This window comes from Phaethon aethereus (genome assembly GCF_964289735.1).
Source record: "Phaethon aethereus genome assembly, chromosome: 20".
In the NCBI taxonomy this organism is placed as follows: Eukaryota; Metazoa; Chordata; class Aves; order Phaethontiformes; family Phaethontidae; genus Phaethon; species Phaethon aethereus.
Window position 1 is genome coordinate 9,798,624 of NC_138596.1, and position 12,621 is coordinate 9,811,244.

At 54.6% G+C, this 12,621-nt stretch overlaps 1 protein-coding gene across 1 annotated transcript; it reads left to right on the plus strand.

Moving 5' to 3' along the window:
• Positions 1–5,506: 5,506 nt before the first annotated feature.
• On the plus strand, positions 5,507–12,187 carry LHX3 (LIM homeobox 3; the record flags this gene model as incomplete). Its single annotated transcript, XM_082008996.1, has 6 exons — positions 5,507–6,512; positions 8,793–8,964; positions 9,245–9,447; positions 9,651–9,802; positions 9,924–10,095; positions 11,769–12,187. The coding sequence occupies exons 1-6, from the start codon at positions 6,443–6,445 to the stop codon at positions 12,185–12,187; spliced, it is 1,188 nt and encodes a 395-aa protein (XP_081865122.1). The 5' UTR covers positions 5,507–6,442.
• Between the last annotated feature and the right edge of the window lie 434 nt (positions 12,188–12,621).

Consider the following 12,621-nt stretch of genomic DNA (forward strand, 5'->3'; position numbering starts at 1 on the left):
CTCGCTCTAAGAATCCTAATGTTTAACTGAGGCACATAGTGCTCATAAAATGCCCACTGAAGTAGGCATTGCATTCTTCAGTTAAGATTTTTCCATGACTTACCACCTACATTCTTTACTCATTTTCAGAGTAAACATTACATTATGCAATCAACTGTGCCTGGTTTTAGAAGGAAATTGGATATTGTTTTGTGTACTTCAAGTTAGATTTTTATTAATTTACCCAGAGCAGATTTTACCTACCAGAGTACTGAACAGTTATGCTGTTACCTTGGCTGCTTCATTTGGAGAAGCAAGAATTCCGATTTTTTTTTTTTTTTCAGGAAACAAGAGTTCTATTCTGATTAAATCAATTCTAAACCTATATTACTTTCTCACGTATTCTTTACAGTGCATATTTAAAGTAGAAAGCATTAGATGTGCAAATAAGTCTTCCATTCTCCTGTGCGTTCTAGCCAAGGATGTGTGTGCCTCTGCTAGGATGAGAGTTTTGGGGCAGTTTGTGTCTCAGTAAGCAGCCTGATTCTGCTTGCTAATGCTGTCATCTATTTTAATGGGGTTTAGATGTAAGCAAGGAGAGACTCAGAGCCGGTGCTTTCCTTGCTGTTCTATTGGATGTGTTGTTGGAGCATTAGATAACTCACCTCACTCACTTATGAACCAGAAAAGTAGCTGAGTAATTTTTGTGTTATCCAGATGGAAGCTAATTCTGATGAACTCCAGTAAAGGGAAACAGTGAAGGACAGTGAGATCTGCATCAGCATGCCAGAACAAATTCACAGATCTGGAAATACTAAGTTTCTTATGATGTTGGATAACTCCATTACAGTATAGTAATTTTTCTTCTCATAAGGTGGAGTAAACACTTCACTTGGTATTTCCAGTTCTGAGCTCACAGAGAGCATCACCTGCTAGCTGTGAAGTTGTCTGTACAGTCCCTAGAAGAACAGCCTATTTCTCTTGCCCTTCTGCTGGAGTGCTGCTCTGTTTGGGTCAAGAAAGGTTTAACCAATGGTTAAGTCTGAGAGCTGCTCCATTCTGGGATGTGGCAGCAGTTGGGAATGTGGCAGTTGCCTTCACAGGTCTGTCTGGGGTCCTGGCTGGCAGCAATTAGAAGAAAACATGAAAACAGTTATAACATTACCATTCAGAATAGGAGTTCCTTTCTGATCCTAGCTATGGGGGATAATTCACGTCCTGGATAGTGAAGTTTATAATCCTATCCAATGTAATTGAGCATGTTCTAGTTATCCATTACCTAATCTTTAGTTAATCCTAATAGGTTTTGGCCTCAATGTTTTCTTGTGGCAGTGGTTCTACAGATTAATTATGTTATATAAAAAAGCTTTTCCTTTCAATTCTACATTTGCAACTTTTAATTTAATTGAACGTTCGCTAGCTCTTGTGTTACGTGAGAAGGAATAAATAGTCCCTCGCCAAGTCATTGTATTTCTACTGTTAGTGCATCCTCCTCTTATTTCCATCATAAGCCCTAGCATAAAAAGTTTAAAGCCTAGCAACAAGAATGGTCTAAAAGCACAAAAACTCAATGGGGATATTTTTTCATAATTAAATCTTGTTTGTTCACAAAACTGAACATTTCTGACACTAGTTTCTGCATCATCCAATTGGAATAACAAAATTGAGCTTCAAAGATTTACTGTTCCTTGTTCCTTAAATTTATCAAAATAACATACACATAAAGTAGTAACCTTCTGCGGTTATTGTAAACATGCGTCAGAGGAAAAAATGACACTGTTAGTCTGAGGTACATAAAGAGGCACATTATCTGTGGTTTTCTTAAGCCACCTTCACCGCTTATTGGATGCACCTGATGACTTTCACCCTGATGTGGGAAACTTGACTCCATGCTCTCTCTGTGAAGCTGGAGGCCAGCTCCTGCCTTCTGCCACGCGCTGCCTCCGCGGAGCCGAGAGCTGTTGCGGGCACCTGCGGACAGCGGCTTCTGCCCGTGGTCTGACGTGAAAACTTCTCCCTTCAATTTTGACCTTAAGTCAGTCTGTGCTTTTTAAGGACCCTCACTGTTCAAGAGTTCTGGCACAAGGAGCAATCATGGGTCTTTCTCCCTTTAGGAATTTGTAAGAGTGCCTACAGTTATCTTTATAGCACCTGGGCTTGAATATTAAAACAACTTGTAAGTAACTAGAAAGATAGTGAACCAGCAGTGGAAGGTGGTCCAGGCTGGCTCGTCGGTGCCGCTTGCTTTGTGCTGGAATCCAGTGAGAGGTCGCAGGAGGAGGTTACTCGAGAGGAAAGCCCAGAGTTTCCAAATTTAGTTTTGAAGATCAGACAACTTTTAAGCGACCTAGTCTGGGGAGATGTTGATATTGGCCAACAAGCCAAGGACATCTAGCTTGTCAAGAAAAAAAAACCAAAACAAAAACCAAACACCAAAAAAACAAAACCGCAGTATAGCAAGTATTGGATCTGGAAAAATTGGCCATTTTCTGTGGACTGTTGAATTTCCTGCTGTCAGTATTGTCGCACATTTTGAAGTTGAAAATCAGTCGTTGCTGCTGTTTAGAACTCTACTGATTATACTGACCTGAGTTTGTTAGCTTTGACTCATTCTGCTTATTTTAATCTGCATATGAAAACAAAAGGCTTTGAAGGTTTATAGGGATGATTTTGCCATTAAAACTGCAGCAAATGTGGTTTTGGAATAAGGGGGTGTTTTGCTACACACCATTACCTTCCATGTTGCTGTGACTCTACTGGAAACATGACAAAATGAACCAATACTCAAACTTCCAGTGGGTTTTTTTTTAAGAGTGTAAAAGCAAGAAATTAGGGTGTTGGTGCTCTACTCTTTTGCCAATTAACCGGCCAAGGCTTTCACTTTCATGCTAGTAGTGACCCCATCTGGAAGTTTTCTTGACTTTGAATTCAGTTGTGTAAATCTTGGTTTACTTGTTCTTATTTTCTGTCTTTATAATGACAAATTATATCCCTTTATGTACTCTGACTGTAAAGATACATTATGTTTGCTGGGGAATGTGTGATGCTGCTTTGCTGTGGTGCTTTATTGGTGGGTGAGTTACAAGAAAGTGTTTCCTTTTTAAAAATTGCCTCAAACCACCATCTCCTCAGTCCTGGAGGTTTTATTTGTGTGTTGTGTCATACCACAGAAGTTTCTGCAATGCCACTTTCATTTGTGGACTGGTGGCAGTCATTTCCGAGAAGGATTTCTTGGCCCTTTGTAATTCATGGAGCCACCTTTGCTCTTCAATGTTGCTAAAGAGGAAATATTAAACCTGTGTGGAAAATAAAAGGAGTACTGTGGAATGTGCCAGGAGTGAAAGAAAAGCTGCAAGTGCTAAAGAAACCTAATGAAGTTATTCCTGAGAACTTTTAATTTTTAATTTCCAGCAGTGCATCCATCCTGCTGCTGCTGCTGCTCAGAACTGGATGGGAAGTACCGTCTTAACAAAAGGTCCAAGGTGTATTGTCTGTGGGTCTGTGCATTGCATACGAGGTGTTAAAAATAGTGAATATACCATTTCAGTAATGTAAATGTTTTATTTATTTTAATACAATAACTTGACATTTTCATGAAGTCTCTTCTGGTTTGTTTGTTTGTTTTACTCAGTCTCATACCTCTCTAGGAAGGAAAAGTGGCTGTTTTGTACTAAATTGTAAACTAATGTGCTTGTTTAAAATAAATTGCAAACATTTGGTCAAAGTGGTGTGTTTTGGGTTTTTACCTGTGTTTTCAAGTTCTTTTTAGGTAAACTGGATTGCAAGGATAGCTTGTATACATTTCCATTTCTAAACCATATTGGTCATTTTATGTAGGTACTTAATTTTGAAAAGTATCAGGAACAGATAAACTTGTACTCCATTTCTTTCACTGTTAGCCCATAACTTTATGAAATGTCAGTGAATGTTTGCCGGAGTGATAGCAAAACTGCCGGTTTCTGACCAATTATGTGCACATTATCTGTATATACACACACACGCTTAAATCTCCCTTTCCCTTGAACCTGAACATCTCTTCTTTGGCCAGGAGGGTGCTAACCTCCACCAGGTGCGGCTTCTGCTGGCACCCACAGTGCCACTGCGGAGGTGGGAGGGGTGACTTGTTAAAAACATTGATTATCTACCTGCAGAAGTACTCCAAGATAGTGTTAGAAATCAGTAAGATTTCAGTAAGAAATGAATCAATATTAAGACTCTGCCCTGTTTTCAGGAGGCACTAAGGGGTGTCCTGGGAACTCGCGGTGTGACCTGACGCTCCGTTGTCATACACAAGCTGGCACAACTGCCTCGGAAGGAGGGACAGTGCAGCCTCTGTCCACAGAAGGGAACGGGAAGGGGAATATGTTTAAGCCCAGACTTCTCAGGGGCTGCTAAGTGATCTCCTGAACCCGGGGAAGAGAGAGAAAACCAGAAATAAATACATGTTTGTTTGGGTTTTTTTAATGGTGGCAGAACCACGGTGAGGAAGACTATGGGCAGGGTCTGATGCCTGCTGCAGCCTGAGTGGGAGGGCATGAGAGCACACAGAGATTGTCCAAGGGCCTTCACCTGCCGAAACAGTGCCACGGTGTGATTGACTCATGGGGCAGAAAACATGAGGCTGCGCAGGGCGGGCACGTGTCCTCGATGGTCCTGAGCAGGACATGGGCCGCTGTCCTCCGTCCTCCCCAGCCACAATGGCCACGGCCCTGCCCCGTGCCACATGCACTGGGGAACAGCCATCACCACACACACACACTTTCTTGAACTGCTTCCTTAGAGGATCAGACTAAAAATACACTTATAAAACTGAGCTTAAAAGAGACTCTGTGGATCATCACCTGCCCCACCCTGAAGCTGTTCGTGGCCCTGGGGAAGGCCGAGGTGCCCCAGTGCAGCTGGGGCTAGTGGTGCCTGGCAGGACTCACCGCGGTACCTGGCGTTGCTGCAGCACGAAGCTGGCGATGCTCCACCAGCGCTGTACCCATACCCTGGCTCTGCTCCCACCTGGGATTTCTAGGTACTTTATATGGGTACTCCAAAATGTCTCCCTGCCTCCCCAGGCTGAGACCTCTCCCCTGGCCAGTTGGGACATCTGAGGGGACAGTCCTGACTGAGCCGTCAGCCCCCGCAGCCCCGTGTCAGGCAGGACGTGGAGCGGGGCCAATGTGGGTGCCACCAGGTCGGGGCTCTCAGCGGCTCGGTCTTGGGCCCACTCCCCAGCTGCCCCCACGGGTGGGTGAAAGTCCATGTGCCGCCGTCGGGCAGGAACATATGTGTGTTTGGAGGCTCCCGCCCTTAAGCCGCTTTTATTAATTTGTAATCCCCTGCGAGCAGGAGGTAAAGGGATTCGAGGGATTAACAGGCTCACAGTAACAACCACAATTATCAGCTCCGGCTGCCTGGGGCAAGCAGTGCACACACACAGGGGTGTCCACCCCGGCACACACACGCACAACCACACAGACACACGCCCACAGCCCCCTGCATGCACACCAACACCCCTGCACACGCAGACACACAAGCACTCACGGAATAGAGCACAAGCACATGGGTACAGACCAGGCTCACACACCTGTGTGCATGCACGGGAACTCACACACACCTCCATGCACACCCGCACGGATCCACGGGCTGGCACACGCACCCCTTGCACATATAATCACACACGCCCCAACTGCAGGCGTGCACCCATGCGCACACCCACAACTACACACACAGCCCTGTGTGTGCCTGCCCCTGCCTGCACCCCGGGTGCACCTGCGTGCTTCTGCACACGCGCACACACATGCACACGCATACATGTACACGAACACATGCACACATGCACACACACGTCCACGTCCCACCCACCCTCAATTACTGCAATTAAATTCCTCCAGCCGCAGGGTGTTGATTGCCACTGGTCGGGCGCGAGTCCTCCCCCGTTACCTCTCCACGCTCATTAACTAATTAGTGGAGCAGGACGAATCCCCCTGCTCCCCACGAGCGGCGTCGGGGGAGACACACGGCGCGGGGACAAACGAAATCCGGGTGCAGGGGCGGGTGGGGGGCGGCCGGTCCCGGGGGGAGGCTCCCCCCGACGGGGACTCTCTCGGCCCCCGGCGACCCGCCGTCGGGGGCTTTGCGTGGGCCGTGGGGCCGCTTTGTGCCCGAGGGCGGCGGCTGCAGCCTGAGCCTGCCCGGCGGCTCCGGCCACGTGTGGGACGTTGGGGGACACTGCTCTCCCCCCCCCTCCCCGCTTTTGTGATGCTAAAGAGCCCCGCGGTGAACCGCGGCCCCGCTGCGGCCCGACCCGACGGCGCGGTGCCGCCCCCGGCCCGCCCCCCCGCCGGCCCCGCTCCGCCCCGGGCGGCGGCCAGCCTCCGCGCCGCTCCCTGCACTCCCCTCCGCGCCGTTCCGCCACTCCTCCGCAACCACCCGCGCACCTCGGACGGCGTCCGGCGCGCACGCGGAGGCCGCGATGTTGCTGGAGCGGGTCCGCGCCGGCTCGGAGAAGGCCGCGGAGCTCTGCCCCTTCCCGCGGAGCCCAGGTGAGGGGGAGGCGCGCAAAGCTCCGCGTCCCCCGCGGAGGCGCCGCTGGCGGCTCTGGAAGCCCCAGCGGGGAGCGGGCCCGGCCGTGCCACCGCTTGTGCCCGTTCCGCACTCCCAGGGGCACCGTCGGGGCTGGCTGCGTGGGGAGGGCGGGCGGCCCGACGGCAGCGTCGGATCCCTCCCGGTCCGTCCCGCGCTCCCTCCCGCGCTCTCCTGCCGCCTCCCCGACATCAGAGACCTCCCCGCTTGCCCCCCGCACACCGGCGGGTTCGGACTCGCGCCCATTCCGGGTGCCCCTTTGGATCCCGTCGGGTCTGGACCGGGGCTTCTCGCCCGCTCCCGGGGGCAATCGCGGCGGCGGCCCCAGGCTCGCCCCCGGCCTCAGCCCTGGCGGGAGCTCTGCCCCGGGGTCCCGCCGCGCCCCGCGCAACGGGGGCAGGGACGAAACGGGGCATTTTCGCCCGTCGGTTCTCCCCCGACGTCGGGCACCGCCCGCACCACTCTGCCTGGCTCCCACCCGGCTTTTTTCCCCACTGTGGAAAAACTTCCGTTAATTCCTCTCCTAAACGTTCGGGTTTTTTTTCTTCCCCTCCCGTTTGAGGAACGGGCCGCGCTGTCGGGCGAGCAGAACCTGGCCGCTTTCCCCCGCCGGGTCGGTCCGGGGCGGTGGCTCCGCTCCCGGTACGGGGCCCTCCCGGTTCTTGCCAGCATCGACCGCGGCCGACGGGGGCTTAAAAAGGAGGAGCCGGTGTCCGGGGACCGAGGCGCCACCGGGAGCGGGAGCGGCCCCGTGGGCCGCGCAGCCCGGCAGCCCCCGCCGTCGGTTGGTCTCCCTGCGGTGCGGACATCGCCGCCGCGGTCGTTGCGCGTTAATTAACCGCGTCAATCAGAAGATGCTTTTTTGCTATCGGGGGGAGGAGGCGAAAACCCCGGTAGAAGGAACGACGCCAAAACGCCGTTTCTCCGCAGGACGCGACGCCCGTTCCCGGCCCCGCGGCCCCCGGCCAGGCTCCGTCGGGGCCCCGGAGGCAGCGGGACGGAGCCGGGGGCTCAGCGGCGCTTACCGGGGCGGCGGCACGACCGGGCCCGCCGGGGGGGTTAAATACAGCCGCCGCCTCGTCCTGCCCGGCGCGTCCGACCGGCACCAGCGGGGGCGGCACCCAAAAATAACTCGCCGCGGCGAATCAAAGCCCCGGCGCGGCGGGGGGGGGCGGAACTGCCGCCGTGACCTGGGGCGGCCGGGGAGGGCGGCGGGGGCTGCACCCGCGCCCCGCGGAAGATGCGCCAGTGGCCGCGGCCCGCGGAGCCGCCATGCAGCGTAAGAGCCGCGGGCCGGGCTGTGCGAGACCGTGCGGGACCGTGCGGGGCCGGGGCCGGGGCCCATCCCTCCCCGGGTAGCCCGGGGCCGGCGCCGCTGCCTTTAGTGCTGCCGTTATTGGCGTTATTTTTTTGGACGCGATGGATTGTTGAGGGGACGGTTAATAGCTATAACGGTATCCTCTGCCCCCTCCCTCTCCCCACGGCTACGCACCACTCTATAGCTCGATATAGTTGTCTTTACATACAGATACTTTTCATCTGCATCTGTCTGTATCTATACAGCCCTGCCTATATGTCTCTCCGTCTGTGTCTATACCGATATTTCTTTATTTATGTGCCCCTATATCCATATTTTAACCTACCTATCTATATCTGTACCTAGATACCGTTATCTATATATTTACGTCTATATATCTGTACATTTTCGTTCTCTGTCTACTTACCTGTTTATTTTTATGTCTTTATTTCTCTGTATCTGCACCCTTCTATCATCTCTTTATATCGTCTCTGTCGGTACTTGCGGAGTGGCAGGAGAAGCCTTATGCGTTTTTATTTTCGGTGCAATTCTCATAATTTTTGGCAGTTTCTTTCCGCACCCCGCCCGGGCTACCCCGCCGTTATTTGCGGGTGAATTTTGGAAGCGTAGGAAAAGGAAAAAGAGCCCGGAATAACCGCGGTGGAACTTGGCCGGCGGCTCGGCCCGGGGCTTGATTCCGTTCCCAGCCCTTCCCTTCTCTCTTTCGCCGGTGCTCCCGGGCGCTTCCCCGCGGTGTGCGCGGAGAGGCTCCCACGGCGCCGCGGCAACGAATTTGAACGAATCCTAATTTTTGGGGGGACCATTCCGCGCCTCCCCCCCGCCCCGGGGCCGCCCTCGGGCGGCAGCAACCCCGGGGGCGGCGGGCCAGGCCCGGGAGGCGGCGGGGCCGTGGCGGCGGCTGACGGGGGCTGCCTCCCCGCAGAGATCCCGCTGTGCGCCGGCTGCAACCAGCACATCGTGGACAGGTTCATCCTCAAGGTGCTGGACCGGCACTGGCACAGCAAGTGCCTGAAATGCTCCGACTGCCAGGCGCAGCTGGCCGACAAGTGCTTCAGCCGCGGGGACGGCGTGTACTGCAAGGAGGACTTCTTCAAGTGCGTGGGGACGGGACGGGGAGAGGTCGGGGGCCGCCGGCCCGGGTGGGTGGCAACACCGCGGGCAGCGACGCGCATGGACGCGCGTGGGGTTCAGCACCGCAGGCAGCGGCGCGGCGAGCGGAGCTCAGCACCGCGGACAGCGGCGTGGCGGGCGGGTTCAGCACCGCGGACAGCGGCGCGGCGGGAGGGTTCAGCGGCGCAGACACGCGTGGGGTCCAGCAGCGCGGGGGCCGGACCGCCCCCCGCTCAGCGGCCGCCGCTTATGCCCCCCGCTCAGGCGCTTCGGGACGAAGTGTGCCGCCTGCCAGCAGGGCATCCCCCCGACCCAGGTGGTGCGTCGCGCCCAGGACTTCGTGTACCACCTGCACTGCTTCGCCTGCATCGTCTGCAAGCGGCAGCTGGCCACCGGCGACGAGTTCTACCTCATGGAGGACAGCAGGCTGGTCTGCAAGGCAGACTACGAGACGGCCAAGCAGAGAGGTACCCCTTTCCCTCCCACTCCCCAAGGCCAGGGCAGAGGCGGCCTGGCCCCCTCCCCCTCGCTCTCCGGGACACGCTAGCGCACCGGGCGGGAGGGGTGCTGGGACCACCTTGCCATCGGAGGGTGGCCGCAGGGAAGGACGGGGGGGGTCCCACGGGACACTCCGCGGTAACTTCGCCTCTAACTCGCACCCTGTGGGCAGAGGCTGAGTCCACGGCCAAGAGGCCCCGCACCACCATCACGGCCAAGCAGCTGGAGACCCTCAAAAACGCCTACAACAACTCGCCCAAGCCGGCGCGGCACGTGCGGGAGCAGCTCTCCTCCGAGACAGGGCTGGACATGCGGGTGGTGCAGGTGAGACGGGGCGGCCCTCGCCCCACGCCGGGTCCGCTCGGGTCGCGGGTGGGCGGGGGGCGGCGGCGGGGAAGGCGCCGGCCCCGCTGAGAGGGAGCTCCCCGGCCCGCCCTGCTTGCAGGTTTGGTTCCAGAACCGCCGGGCCAAGGAGAAAAGGCTGAAGAAGGACGCGGGGAGGCAGCGGTGGGGTCAGTACTTCAGGAACATGAAGCGATCCCGCGGGACCTCAAAGTCCGACAAGGACAGCATCCAGGAGGAGGGCCCCGACAGCGACGCCGAGGTCTCCTTCACAGGTCGGTCCCCGGAGCCCCGTTCCCAGCCGGGGCGCTGCGGAGCGCCGTCGGTGCCCCCCCGCCGGGCCGTCGCCCGTGCCCGGCCGCCGTCGCCCCTCGGCGCCGCCTGAACCGTTTTCAGCCGCAAGATAAGGAGTGAAAAGCAGAGTCCGAGGCGGGCGAAGCGGGGCGGGGGCCGCGGCCTCGGGGGGCAGCGGGGCTGGGGAGCGGCGGGGGCTCCTCCCCGGGGGGCTCTGTCAGCCCAAAAGGGGGAGCGAAGGGAGCGCCCCGGGCAGGCGCGGCGGCTGTTGGAGCTGCTGCTCCCACGCAGCCTTCAGAAGGGGACTCCTGGAAATGCGAAAAACGGAGAGTCCGGAACGACCGAACGTTTGAGGGGAAAAGTATGTAGAATGTATTTTTTTTCATCCTGTTTAGGGGTGGTTTTATCTGCGTAGTTACTAGTTAGGACTCCATTCCCTGTTCCGTGGGAGTTGCTAGCTCTCTGCTGTGCTGTGAAAGGGAGGTTCATGCCTGTTGGGCAGTTTCTGCATCGGAGGGTCCCATTTTTGGAGCAGAGGTTGCTGGTGGTGAGCCCAGGACGTAGCCATGTAGCTCATGCCCTGTGTAGCCTCATCCTGCACTCTCCGGCCCCAGGGCACCTGCTGCAGGGGCAGGATACGGCCCGGTGCAGGCAGCGGGGCATTGGTGCCTGCGGCGCTGCGTGGGGACGCAGCCTGCACAGCCCCACTCCGGCCCAGAGCTGCCCCAGGGCCAAGTGCTCTCTGCTGGCTGCGCTTCCCCCATGCCCAGATGTGCGTCTGTGTGTGGGTAGCGTTTTTAGGAACACAGGAGAGAAGCTGAAATGCAAAACCCCATGTACGTACGTACACAGACATACGGCGGTGATGTGTGTCTGCAGCAGCAGCCTTGCAGCTCAGCTTCTCGCCCATGTTCCTGAAAACTGTTTGATTTTCAAGACTGTTTATACATGCTGTGCATCAGTACCATTAAATATGAATATGCTATAAATAATAACTAAAAAATGTTGAACAGTTATTGATAGCTTGATGCCACAGGCAGGTTTGTATCCCAGGCAACGGAGCGGCTCTCACTGTCCATAAAGCCCCTAACGAATGCAAACAATTTTTGCTGGTAACTTTAAAAATATTGCCCATTTTTCAGAAGTGTTTTTAAGTCATACAAATACATTTCATTAGCCTGTTTCTGAGCAGACAAATACTGCTGAGATTTAATATTTTCTTCTGAGTGATGGAGAGTTTTTCTTGCATCGCTGAGTGTTCAGGTAGCTCTCACAAATGATATAAAAATTCAAGATAAACCTCAAAGCCAAATAGAAATGCAGAACAAAAGGTGGAAAGATATTGAACTCACATTCCCCTTTAAAGGATTATTTTAAAATCACAGTCTTATATTTTAATATGTACTTTTAATGCACATTTTTAAAATCCAAAATGTATTAGATGTTTGACCTCAAACAAAATTAATAATCCTGTGGCCTTCTATGAAGACCCATCAACAAGGATGCGAATAATAAGGAATTACAAGTGGCAAGTGTGTGGCTGCTCAGCTCCCATCCATCTAATCTATTTATACCCAGAGCTTGCAGGAGTTCCCGTGTGGCTGCTGCCCGTGACCATTACTCTCCCAGTAAAACCAGTCCATTTGCCTTTCAGATGAGCCCTCTATGTCCGAAATGAGCCATTCCAATGGGATTTACAGCAATCTCAATGAAGCATCCCCTGCTCTGGGCAGACAGGCTGGGACCAACGGGAGCTTTGCTCTGGACCACAGCGGCGTCCCAGCCCAGGACCAGTACCACGACCTGCGGTCCAACAGCCCCTACGGGATACCCCAGTCACCAGCTTCCTTGCAAGCGCTGCCCGGCCACCAGCCTTTAATCTCCAGCTTGGTTTACCCAGACAACGGCTTGGGCATCATGGGACAAAGCGGACAAGGGGTGCCCCAGTCCATGAGGGTCCTGGCCGGGAACGGACCCAGCTCCGACCTCTCCACCGGCAGCAGTGGGGGATACCCGGATTTCCCTGCCAGCCCGGCCTCTTGGCTGGATGAAGTCGACCACGCTCAATTTTGATACAGGGTCCACCACCGTGCAGTGGGAAGGGAGAGGACTCGGTGCCGTTAAAAGTCATCTACTCTTGGAAACGAAGGAGGGACAAACTGTGACTGCTGAGTGGGGCAGGAACGCGTGATGCTATGGAGAGAGCGGACGTGCTTCCGGAGGGCGACCCAGCGGCGGGTTGGCAGAGGATGGCAGGCGAAGGCAGCCGCTCCGCAGCAATTAGCATACGGAACCGATTATTGTGTCTTTATTAAACACCAAGACTTGTGCTTTACAGATTTGATATGAGGTATTTTGCTTTCTGTTGTCAGTGCATTCTCCAAAGCAAGGACTTTCTTCGTCACCCACCCACACCGAAACCTTTTTAAGAGAAAATAAAGTCCTCATCCACGGTAAAAGGTGTGACAATGTCTATATTTCTATAGGAGAAATGTTAATAGTGAATC